General features: G+C 37.5%; 1 protein-coding gene across 1 annotated transcript in view; it reads left to right on the top strand.

Annotated features, from left to right (window-relative positions):
- dnajc1 (DnaJ (Hsp40) homolog, subfamily C, member 1) overlaps positions 1–13301 on the top strand; it is a 110890-nt gene that overhangs the window by 39130 nt on the left and 58459 nt on the right. The window contains exon 4 of the mRNA XM_042331904.1: positions 10955–11120. Within this exon, the coding sequence (XP_042187838.1) occupies positions 10955–11120 (166 nt within the window). The remainder of the gene's footprint in view (positions 1–10954; positions 11121–13301) is intronic.

Here is a 13301-nt window from a genome sequence, read left to right as displayed (position 1 = left end):
TCATCTGCTCTTTGTTGTGGAAATGCTTTCTACAATAGATTTTCTAGAGTAACATGGAAGGCCATGTTGGGGAAAAAAAGCTTGTTTTTATCCATTTAAAAAACACATTTCTGTATGTTTTTCTGCACTGTATGCATTTTAACTAATACATTGTTAATAAAACGAGGCCTGTTGCATCTTTACTGTAAAGTGTGGTGAAAAATCAATGAATTTTGAAAATTGATCTAATGATCACCGTATTTTGGGCACACCTAGATAAATCTATGCAATGTGCCCCATTTTCGGAAATATTTTTAACCCCTAAAATTCCTTTCTGTATTATAATCAATTTATAATGCAGTTTGTTCTGCCTACAAATAGTGTCAGCATTGGGTTTTTAATTGCATTCTTGAATGCAGTGACCTTCCAGATTCCACTTGTATTGATGATTTTACACTCATCATTCTTGGATATTCTGTAGTGATATACAAATTATTTAATTTTACATCAATTGCACAAAAACAAATAGTCACAATTTTGAGGTTATTTGAAATGCAACGTATATCAAGGCTATATATCAATACAAAGAAAGTAGAAATTCTGTAACGTGTTAATAATGCTCAAGGGCAATGAAGGCATTTGTCTAAGAAAAATATGTTTTAATTTGTTAATCACTTCTATTGTGCCTTTATTCCCATATTTTCTTATTTAGAAGTTTGAGGCAAAAGCCTGGAAGTTCCCTGTAGTATCCACTTTGAATAAAATAGTGGTTAATTGAATGATTCTATGCACATTGATTATTCTATTATAAATACACAATTTATATTTTGAGTAGGAATGGGTGGTATGATTAAAATGTTGCTTTTTTAATTGCTAACTAAAGCTTGCTGAATTCAACCTTTTGGTTCCATATTGAACTATATGAAACCTTTAAGTTTGTAATTCTCTTTGTTCAAATACTAGGGTTCTGTTTATTAAATTTAATTTAACAGAATTTAAAGATGCAAGTAAATACAGACAGCTTCTCATAACTGCTCATAATTATTTAAACTCATAATATTAAAAAAAGTTAATTATTCATAAAGATCATTAAAGTCAGTTTATAATAATAATTTTTGCATGTTTTGCATTTGCACCTTATCACGTCTTTGACACATCTCAAAGCAAGGATTTACTGTAAACTGAATTGATTATATTTTGTGGCTGCGACTCAAATTTTCTGACTAGATTTTATCTCTACACTAAACAAAATGAAGTACAAGTAATTGAGTAAACAACAACAAATTGTATTATAATTGCACCTTTCATGTCAGGAGGACATCCCAAGCCTCTAAACAGTCTAGGGGTTGCACCCGAACTGCGGGTTGGATTCGGGAAAGGTGGAGGCCAAGAGGGGTGGGAAGATGACAGAAGGAATCTCTGGAGATGGACCCTGAAGGTGGGAAGGGAAAGGGAAGGTGAAGGAGATGATGGAGTTCCAGAGGTTGGGGGCAGAAAGGCTGAAGGCCTGACCCCCCCCCCACCGCTGATGGAGCGGTAGTACGGGGGACGTGAAGCAGACTAGTGCCTGCTGAGTGAGGGAGCAGGTTTGTAGGGTGTCTAGAAGCTCACAGAGGTAGGGCGTGGCAATACCTTGGAGGCGACACGTGTTGCAGTGTTCTGAATGGTCTGCAGGTTGTGGAGGGAAGAGTTGGAAAGTCTGGTGAGCGGAGAGTTGGCACAGTCAAGCCTATATATGATAAAAGTGTGGATAAGGGTCTTGGCAGCCTGAGGGGAGCAGTAGTGTCAGAGGTGGCCAATGTACTCTGCAGCCCATATCCTCTCCCACACCAAGTTCCGTGACCCCATCTCCCCCATTCTCGCCCGACTCATTGGCTCCCTATCCTTCAGAGGATCCAGTTCTAGGTCCTGTCCTCACCTACAAAGCCCTCCATGGCCTCGCCCCACCTTACCTCTGAGACCTAACCCCCTACCAACCTGCCCGTTCCCTCCGCTCAGACGGCTCTGGCCTTCTCCACGTCCCCCAACTCACCCGCCCCACCATTGGCGGGAGAGCCTTCAGCCACTCTGCCCCCAACCTCTGGAACTCCGTCCCTCAATCACTCCGCCTCGCCCCCTCCTTAGCCTCCTTCAAGTCCCGCCTCAAGACCCTCCTCTTCGACCATGCCATCGGCCACCTCCCCTCCCTTCTCCCTCCCTGACCCCAGCTCGGGTCTGAAATGCTGTACACTGGCCAGCGCCTTGGTATATCCTATACAAATGGAATCTTGTTGTTGTTGTATTGGTGGGGGAGAGGTGAACGGGTCAAGGCAAGTGTCTTCCTAGCTCAAGGTTGATAGCACTCTCACCTATGAGTTGGAGATTGTGGGTTCGACCCCCACTTTGGGATTTTGAGATCATAGTCTAGTCACTTCAGTGCAGTCTTGGAGAACTACAACATAAGTGGTCATCTTTGGATGCGATGATAAACTAAAATCCTGTCTACCTATTCAGGAAGATGTTGGAGATCCCATGGCACCTTTAAAAATAGAAGGGACTTTGCTTGATGTCCAGGTCAACAAACCCCCAAACCAATTGAATGTTTGTGGGATATTACTGTGCAAATTGTGTACGTTCACCTATCAGTACATAATCACTACACTTTACTCTGCACTGTTTATCCTTAATAATCATAATCCTTGCATTTGGTATAGCATCCTTCACATCAGGAGGATGACCCAAAGCGCTTCACAGGATTTATTGTGAAGGGGAGTGACACTCTGTAGGTGTATCTGTAGGAGAATGTGGCAGCCCAATTGCGCACAGCAAAGTCCCACAAACCGCCATGAAAGGAATGATTGATTTTTCAAATATTATTTTGGGGGAATTGTTGGCCAGGATACCTGGAGAAACTCTTCTCTTTTTGAGCAGTGCCTTGGGATCTTCAAAGTCCTCCTGAACTTCTCATGTGAAGGACATTACCTCCATAATGCAACACACCTGCAGTTTCGACTATGTGAGTCAAGTCCTAATGTAGGTCTTCTCACTCGACGGCGAGAGTGGTATCAATTGAGTCAGGCTGATGTTTTGACATGACATATATCAAATGCTAGGATTATTACCATAAAGGCATGCTGTAACAAAAAAGTGTAGTTGCAATCTTGCATACATCTAGACTCACAATGCAGTGTTTGCACATTCCTGGAAACTGATGCATTCCTGGAAACTAAGTGTGTGCAGCATGGAAATAAATTGGTTAATTCACATTATTTTAGATCAAAATGGGGAGAATTGTTTTTACTGATTGACTTTCACCAAAAAGGTGGTGATTAACATTGGTTAAAAACTTAATTATGTGACATTGTGACTGGTTCTCCGTTTAGCCAACTGTTTTGATATTGTTGAACATTTCAGCAACTGAACAAATACATAAAATTTGTTTATTTTGCAGCAAAATCAATTTCAAGATTAAGCAGTAATCACCTTGATTTGGTTTCCCTCTTGTTTTCTTTAAGTGCAGTGGCTAACTAACTATCTCTATTTTTAACTTTGAAACAAAAAAAAGCTTCTCATGGATTGTAATATCCTAAATCATTTATCCTAAATCCCTCTTAGGGAATTCTTAACATAGTGCCCTAACCTCCTTGAAATTAGATGAAAGCTGCTTCACATGACATTCTCACTAAATGTTAAATCTGACATGTATGTTAATGAATTGTAAAGCATTTTAAACAGTAACTACGAATTGTCACATTTATCCATGAAAGAAGGTACCTTCATCATAGAATATACATTTTATTCCACAGCTACCCATTTGTTTAAATGAGCAGGAGTTCTTTGACTGAATGCGTTATGTGATTTCTACCTGCTCCTAAAATAAGAAATTGATTTACTGTATTTAGTCCATAACATATGTTTTTGTATTCCTAATTCTCCTGGTTGGTGAAAGTCTATTCCTAAACTGGTCTATGCATGATAAATTGAAGGAATTTACATAAAGCTTGTGAGAGCTTGCATAGTATATAAGATGCCTAAGCATAGCTTTTTGTACGCACAGTTCGCATGTGATATTTTTCAGCTTTTTGATTTTAAAAAAGGCATCATTCAAGATGCATTTTAGTTTTCAGTTTCTACTGAATTTAATGTGTTGCCAATATACAATCATACTTAGATATGCATAGTACATAAATCCGAACTATTTTTTACTCTGATAAATAGACGTTGTAACATTGAAGGATCAGTGCTCATTAATTTAGAGTAAGGTACTTTTTGCTTTACCAGTTTACATTGAAAACACATAGGTCTTATTTACTACCTTGGCCACACACACTCCCGCCTCCACCCCCACCCATCTTGATTCCAGCCCCCAGCTTGGGTACAAATCCTTAACTGTGCAGTGCCTTGGGACATCCTTCCGACGTGAAGCCGCTATATAAATGTAATTTTGTTGTGATGTTTTTCAATTGCTGGAATGCATTTTCCTTTCATTTTGATTTTAGCATGGTCACATGAATTTGGTAGCATATTTGTTGTTGCAAGAAAGATGTGTGTCTTCAAATTCCCATTTATATTTGACAAATTGTAATTAAAATATTTCTGGTCAGTAAATATCAGATGTTGTACCAGAAAATGGAAGGACAGACCATTTCTTTACTACTACAACAACGACGACAACAACAACTTGCACTTATGTAGCGCTTTCCAGGTAGGGTAGCGTCTCAGAGCTCTTAACAGTGGCTGAGCCTGAACTCCAAGCCAGGGGAGGGGGGAAGGGGAAGCACGGTCGAAGAGGAAAATTTTCAGGCGGGACTTGAAAGAGGGGAGAGAGTGGGCAAGGCGGAGCGATTGAGGGAGAGTGTTCCAGAGTTTTTTGGGGCGTGGTGGCTGAAAGCACGACCTCCGATGGTGGGGCGGAGGGTACGAGGGATGAACAGGAAGTGCCAATTTTAGTACAATTTAGTTTAGTAAATTATCTATATACTAAATTTTCAATTTAGTACAAATTAGTTCAATTTAGTACAATTGAAAAATATTAAAAGGCTGTATTATGTGTCTGATATCAATTTTTGTTTTTATCTTGTGTACATTTCAGTTGCCCACTGGTGGAAATCTATGTGGAAATACTGTATATTTTGATTACACTGTTAGGGTATTAACATTAACTTAGTGATTTTGGAACTGCATTGTGTGACAATGTATTTTTTGTTCAAAGGGCATGCGATACAAATGCAGTTATCTTCAATTTATTCATGACAAGTTAAAATGTGTCTACCTCAAAGAATATTCTTTATTTATGGGGGGCTTGCAGACTTTTAGGTAGGTGGAGATGATTTATATTTTACAATTTGTTCTTGTTTAATGTTTTGAGTTTTCTAAAAGGGACAGAGACAGAAGTGCCATTCAGTTAATTTGCAACAAATCCCAATGCAAGCTTTTTAAGGAAAAAGTAATAATTGCCATTTGTTATGAACAAATCAACTGGGTTGGGGAATGTGGCTTAAATTTGATCAGATTTCAGATATTTTGAGGGGAGATTTAGAGTTGTCGTGACGTATTGTTTCATTGGCAAGTGTGAAAAAAATAGATTAATTGTATCCTGTTGATATATTGTCCTAAAATTTTATTGTGGATTTGTACAAAGTGAATTAAAGCAGTCTCTAGTTATGGTCCTGTTGTTTTTCATCCTGAAGAATATAGAGAAATTAAGTATACCAAATTATGTCTAGAATATTCCAGGTGCTTTGGTTTCCTTGTTTACTCTTTCATATCTTGCCTCTCGGTCCTGTCGCTTGTTTTCGTGCCAGTAATTTATATTCTGAAATTAAGTGCAGTCCTAAAGCTTGAATTTGGAGAGATGCAGAATAAGAAAATCCAGGCGTAAATATGACCTACTGGGGGTGGGATGGGGGGGGTATGTTGAACTTCCCCACAGTCCAGTGTGTTTTGTTTGTTTTACCTCTCCTTAATCAGAGGTGCCCATGAGCAAAACTAGGTATTGTGCTGCACAACTGTATATGGTGTGTGGAATCCATATGTTCTTTTAGCTTCTGTAATTACCATATATATCTATAGAGAATTACCATTTAGTTGCAAAGCTCTGATTTCATGACCATTTTCCTTATGCATTGTTAAGAACAGACAATTTTAATTCTGCAACACATATGAATTTATCACTGCTGTGATTATTCTGATTATTCTGGCTGGCTGTTGTAATGTAAATGCTAGTGGGTTATGCAGGGTGGCTCCATTATTACACAGTGGCTATTTACTCAGGCCATGCTTTACAGCAAAGTTGTACAAATGGCTGCCTTCTAGCTTGTTAGGTTGCTGCAGATCTGTTCCTGTACATTTTTAACTTAGGGAGACAGTTGCATCGCGGTTGGATTATAGCACAGTGCACCCATACTATAAGCAGACTTGTGCTAAACCAGGGTGTGAAATAAGAGGGGCACCTTGTATTGTATATGACCTTTTGTATTGTATATGACTTTATGGGAAAGAGGGAAACTTCTCTCTTTTTTTCCTCGTCTTGTTCTATCTATCCTTCCCCGGCAGAGAAGGCTGTGGGTGAGAACTTAATATTAATGATCCAGTGAGTTCAATTCCCCCCCGCCCCCCCCACCCCTTCCCGCCCTGTGTGATTGCCCACTTCAGATTGTGAAATTATTTTATCATAAATTGCTGCTTATGAATTGCTTTCCAGCACACAATAGCACAATGCAGTGTTATTGTAGTGAATGATAATGTGAAGAATTTTTACTAAATTTGCCATTTTCCACAACTTTTTTTTACTTTTAGATTTCTTACTCCCCTCCCCCTTCTCCCATTTTCTGCTATGCAATTTCCTGGCAGAGAGGATGGGCTGGTGACCTGCTGCTAGGTTTCTGCCAACACTGTTCTGTAGCTGTCTGCTAGCACGTGAGCAAGAATGACCTGAGGTGACGTGTTATACCCTCTCGTACAGAGAAGTGGCTGACCTCTGTAGCTCGCCATGGGAAATTGTAGACACACACCCAGGTCCTTCCTCTTCAGTAGATTGAAGCTTCTGTGGTATCCAGATTTAATAGAATTTGTGTGGTTTAAGGCTAACCTAGAAGAAAATATTCCAGACTTGATGTAATTGGAAGACTATACTGTGAAACTACACAGTGAATATTTTAGGTATATGTTCTATAGCTTTCATCTGAGAATTGTCTCACGCTTCAGCTTTTTTTTTTAAAAAAGAAAATTTCAGTCAATAGGATAAAAAGTCAATTGATTTGTGTGGACTCAGCCAGCCTAAGGCTTTTCCCACCCAGATGTTCCAGGAATGCCTATTATTTTAAGTGAGTATTCACAGCCTCTGTTTTTGGCTGCTTTGAGTGGAGAAGAGCTTTAAACCAATTATTTACAGGCTACTGTAAATAACAGATCTGCTACTAGATTTTTTTTTCTGGCGTGCTGTAACATTGGGAAGGTGGACAGATTTGTGCTATACTCCATTATTTCCAAAATGGGCTTCAAAAGAAATTGACAAAATATAATTTTGTTTTGATACTTGTAGAAAATCGCAATACATTTTGACATTTGAAGCAGAATCACAGAAAAGCAGCCTGTAATTAATTTAGGGTCATTCTAAGAACAGTGCAGAACTTGCACTGTGATTTGTTTTTGTTTTACACTTTCATAACACTAATTCACCATTTAATTGTCATAAACTGAAGCTGAGGATGATTTGCTTGTTGCATGAGTATGAAGCAAAATGTTTCTGAGCATGGTCGATCTGAAATACCTTTCAATCTTAAACTTGAAGACAAAATGGTCTTGCAGACTAAGGCTGTGTAGAATTGTGAAAAATTCTTCAGTTTTAGTTTGGATTCCAGGTCTTTTTAAACTTATTTCGCTTACAAATATAGGCACAACACATCACAGAAATGTTGTGAATGCCTTTGAAACATTCTCAACATTATATGCACTATATCAAATGCAAGGATTATTATAATTATTGAGAACTGTGGAAAGCTGGCTTCTGAATTTAAGAATTGTCAACACTTCTTTGCAATTTTAAATTTTGAAACAAAATGGTCTTACTGGCTAAGATGAAGTGGACTTTCAAGTCTGCTGTATTCATGCAACAGTGCCAAAAAGCAAAGACTGATGATATTTAAAGCTATTGTAGGAGACAGAAGGGTTGATGTGAGACAGACTTTTCTGTTGGTAAATATCCCTGCCAGTATAAATCCATTTTTTAAAATTTAAGTAGGGCCTTTAACTGCTTAGATCGACATTCCAGCTGTAAGTCTGAGACAAGGTATTTTCACCGATTTTCTGAAATTAGCTTTTGTTTCACTTCAGTGAATATTCAAAATAAATTTGTTAAGATCTTTTCATGACCAGGACAGTTTACATGTGTTTCTCATTCACTGAATGCAGCAGAGCTAGAATATATAGTTGATTGAATCATAAAGAGATTGAATGGCAGTGGATGTCTGACCTATATTGTATGGATCTATGGCACACTGGGACTTTCTCTCCAACCGTAGATTGGCTCATCATGAATTGAAAAGCAGTAATATAGTTGAGTAGTTCTGATTTGCTTTTGCAATTTTATAAACCGTTGAAAAGCCCCCAAACAGGTAAAAGCACCAGTAAAATTTCTTTGACATAAAGGACGTCTGGTGCAGGAAACCCAATATGCCGCATGCCAAGTGCAAGGATTCAGCTCTGAGACACTTATCCTAGTTTTCATGTCATTTATTCTGCAGTTTTTCTCATTCAAGTACTTTTTCAACCCCACCGCACAATTCCAAATTTGAATCACTGTCAGCTACTTATTTCAAATTTAAAAATGCATAAATATAAACTGTTTGATGCCAGGATAACATATACTTGAATAATAGTATTTTGCCAGGGTATTTTTATTTTTTATCTTTTGCCATAGGAAATTCCTGAATATGTATAATTTAGGTATATGCTGTTAAAAGGATTTGGAATTGGAACTGCTAGAATAATCTTGGGTTTAAAAAGATATGGTCCTGTTTATTATTCAAAATGCTTTTCTGTCTAAAATATTTATTTCACGATAAATTTGAGGCATTCGCATAGTTGGTATGATTCAAACAATATGAATATTCTCAAATACTTCATTTGTACTTTTCTTTCATCAATACACTGAGCTGTGAGCACTATATACATCCTTAGATTTTGAGGAACCTGAAATGGGGAAACTGTTAAGGTTGGAGCATTGAACAAGATGGAGGGGAAAGCCTTGGGAAACTGTAGAAATAATCATAACTATAGTGTGTTTAAAGTAGGATTATTTGCAGTTAATCATTTGACCCGGAGTAAAAGGGATCCATTATAAAAATGTAACAGGATTAAAAATTAAGGTTAACAAATTCTATTATTTTAACGTGGTCTTTACAATTGTATAATTCACAAAATTTAATGTTTTAGGATTTTTAAAAAATAAGATCACCTGATTATATTCCTTATACAGAGAGATTGAGTAGAATAAAATGTAATATGGCTTTTTGCTTGAATGTTTAGTTATGTTTAAGGAAAACACAATTGCCTTGAAATTATGGATTTCCAAAAAAAGCTTTCAATACATTTTAAGAACCAGGAAAAGTGTGTAGTGTGATGAGTAGAATTGTAAATCTGCTGTTTTTATGAACCATTTGAGTTATATAATAGAGTGAAATACTGGTTGTTCAAGGTCAGTCATAGTAGTAGTGTAGCAATTTGAGGCGGTGAATTATGAGTATTGTGTAGCTTTCCTGATAACTTCTGTCTGGTGTAGTGCTAAACCATACTGGCCAGAAGGTTGCAGGTTTGATTCCAGGGGAGAAGAAAATTCAACGTTGTTAAGTAATCCTTGCTGAAAGGGCATGTGTGTAGGCATCTGGTAAAACAAGATCAGGCTCGGCTGTGTTGTCCTCTGTAGAATTCGGTGTTGTACTCTATAGTATTCTGTGTTGTGCAGTGGGAATAATAATCCTTGCATTTGATATAGAGCCTAATCACGTCTTCGAGACACCCCAAAAGCGCTTCACAGAATATATTGTAAAGTGAATTGACTGTTTATTTTGTGGGCGAATGCAGTTTATGAGATATTTGAGGTAAATGAGTATTAGTAATGTTTGCATTTTAAACCAGTTCAGTGCATTTTATGAATTAAATTTTATTTTAGAATCTGTAGGTTCTTTTCTTTCACAACTTTCAGTTTGCAACATTCCATGACCACCATGATACGTAGTCGATCTGCACCCGGATAACCAATGATGCCCTTCCTCCATCCAGCTGCTTTGTGGTTTATCAGAATGGCCTAGTATTAAAATACTGTCGTGCTTATTTCTGTAAGCTCGGACGTTTGTATGTAAGAAAAGTATGCATTCACATTCTGCTTTTAGTGGTTCCATCACGCTGGTGTTTTTTAAAAAATTCAATCTGTTTGAAAATGGGGTTTAAATTTACACTTTGCACCACATCGTACATACATGGTGGTGACCAGTGCAATCTCCATTTTTTTATTTGTGACCTAATTTGTTTGTGACTATGTCTCTTGAGAGTTGAGAGATTTCCTCCACTTGTAAAGTAGAATAAGAATTCCACAGTTCCCCAATGTGTACACTCTGTCAAATTGACATGATCTTGTTTCCATAAAGGTAATTGACAAAACCCACATTGAATGCAGCCGTAAAGCACATACAGTAATGAATTGCTGTAGCTAAAATTGTTTTATGCCATAGGGCAACTGTCTTTGAACCAAAAGCAACAAACAGGGTAATTGGTCAAATTTATTAGTCTTTATTCTTCGATAAAATTTCTTTCAGATAGACGAATGTAGTGTGTAGAGCCTAGCTATTCAATTTGTGACAAAAACCGTGGGCATTAAAATTGATAAATTACAAAGAGACTTTCGTTGAGGTTTAATAATCAAGGCGCTTTTATAATGACAGATTTTTGGTGGCTGTCTTGCTCAGATTCTTAGATTGTACTTTTTTCCTGTGTACAGGTATGACGATGTTTTGGCGAATGGCCTGCCAGATTGGCGACAGCCTGTTTTCTACTACAGGCGAGTAAGAAAGATGAGTAATGCGGAGCTTTCACTGCTGCTCTTCGTGATTCTGACCGTGGGCCATTATGCTGTGGTTTGGTCAATTTACCTTGAGAAACAACTGGTAAGTTGACAAAGAAATAAGGAGCTTTTGATAAATTGTGCTATTTTCAAGTCTTAGCTTTTACAAAGTTAGTACAGTCAAACTCACCTTTTTCAAATTACATAATCGCCTAAGTTGTACATTCACCTGAGTTCCATTCAGTTTCCCATCAAAAACACTTAGATTTCTTTGTGCTCCTCGTATTAATCACATCCTAATTCATAATGCCACTGCCCTCCCCTCCATTACTAACACACTGACTGGTTGCATTGAATCTCATGAAAGTAGTCTTGATCCGTCCACGCATGCACAAAAGAACTTCATTAAATGCGACAGATCAAAATGCATAGAATTGTGGGAAATGTAGTCTTGATCCATCACCGCATGTGCACTTACCAGCTGCAGTTTCGAACTATTGCATGCGCACTTACTGGCAGCATTAACTTATGCATGTGCAACGTATATTATTGATTAAATCGGATTGCCAGCAACTCGGACTTCGCATACGTCATATTAAATGTTATGATCCAGACTGATGCCACTTGTGTACTGAAAATGAGAAAAATGCAAATTTATTATCTGTATGGTCACACCCTAAAGATAACTATATAAGGTGTTTGTAGATTTAAATTCAAATGCTTTCAATTTTTTGCAGTTGATGGTGTTTGTTTACATATCTCTTTCTTAAGTTGCATCTTATTTAATTTTGGCAGTTTTTTTAAGAGGGTGCATTCCGTTTTACAGCATTATAATAATTGATTGATTCATGTGTGGGTGATATCTTGTAAATAGGGACAGAAAGCCATTCAAGTTAAGATAATTGAGATGCTAAAATATAGAGCCTCAGGAAATTTGCAAAGATTTTCCTGATGACTCATTTTCCTGATTTTCTGTGTAGAGGTGACAAAATGGGTGATAATGAGTCAGATCTGGGTGTCTGGTGAGAACAGTATAATGCTTGGTTATGAAGCCTCCAGCCAAAGACCAGTCTGCTAACAAGATCATATACATAGATAGAATTTTCTTAAAATGATGCACCACAGAAATAGGCCATTTGGCCCAACTAATTGTCCATGCTCGTGCTTATACTCCCCGTAAACTTCCACCCCTCCTAATCCCCTCTTCTGGAGCGCTTTATTCCCTTCTCTCACTTATGCACAAAACTTCCTTTTTGTAAGGAGATGAATCTAAATAAAGTGATGCCTTTTGCTTCAACCATGAGCTTTCGGCAGTCAGTTGCACATTCTTACCACCCTCTGAATAAAGGAGTTACTTCTAGACTCTCTTGTAGATCTGCTACTAGCAAACTTATATTTTTGCCCCTCGATTTGGATTCACCAACAAGTGGAACTGCCTATTAATGCCTAATTTACCAAATCCTTTCATAGTCTTAAAGATATCTATCAGAATCTCTCTCAGTTACTTATTTTCAGAGAGAAAAGCTCTGACCTGTCTAATTGTTCGTGATAGCGGTATCCTCGTAGATCTATGCTGCACTCTCTCCAATACTACAATATCCTTCCTGTGGTATGGCGACCAGAACTGTACACAGTACTGCAAATGTTATCCAACCAATATAGTATGAAGAATATCAACCTGATACTGCAAGAGGTGTTCTCCAGGATGATTTACAGAGGATGGGAACAAAAATGGACAATAAACTCATTTTTCTAGCAAATATTATTTTGTATTTCACTTTCTTTTCAAAACATTTTTGTTTTCCCTTTGTATATCTCTTTTAATCGAGGCGAGGCACAGTTCTATTGTGCCTGGTCCATTGAGAGAATGGGCCAGTTGATAGAAAGCGGATAGTTCAATGAGAAAATGCTATTACAGTGGAGTATTTTAGACCCATAATGGCTGTTTGAAGCGCTCTGGGACGCTACCCATGTGAAGGTCGCTATATGAATGCAAGTTGTTGTTATTTTGTGGTTCAAATTTGAAGATAAAGCAGTCAAAAATAACTGATTTTTTTAAAAAAAAAGTATTACAGTGAACTTAAAGTAAAATATTGCATGTTTTAATGTTGTAAATGCCTTCAGAACAGTCTGGAAGTGTTTGAAAGTTCCCCTATTTTTATAGTACGTAAATATTATAATTTTGTCGGCTATGACAGATATGGCATTAAGCAGACTCGACTGTATTTGCAACATATATTGTACCAGTTTTTGTAATGGTATACTAGCACAAATCCTACTGAAG

This window comes from Callorhinchus milii, unplaced genomic scaffold, assembly GCF_018977255.1.
Source record: "Callorhinchus milii isolate IMCB2004 unplaced genomic scaffold, IMCB_Cmil_1.0 Scaffold2, whole genome shotgun sequence".
Classification (NCBI taxonomy): Eukaryota; Metazoa; Chordata; class Chondrichthyes; order Chimaeriformes; family Callorhinchidae; genus Callorhinchus; species Callorhinchus milii.
The sequence above is the reverse complement of the archived record's forward strand: the minus strand, read 5'-3'. Positions and strand labels throughout refer to the sequence as shown.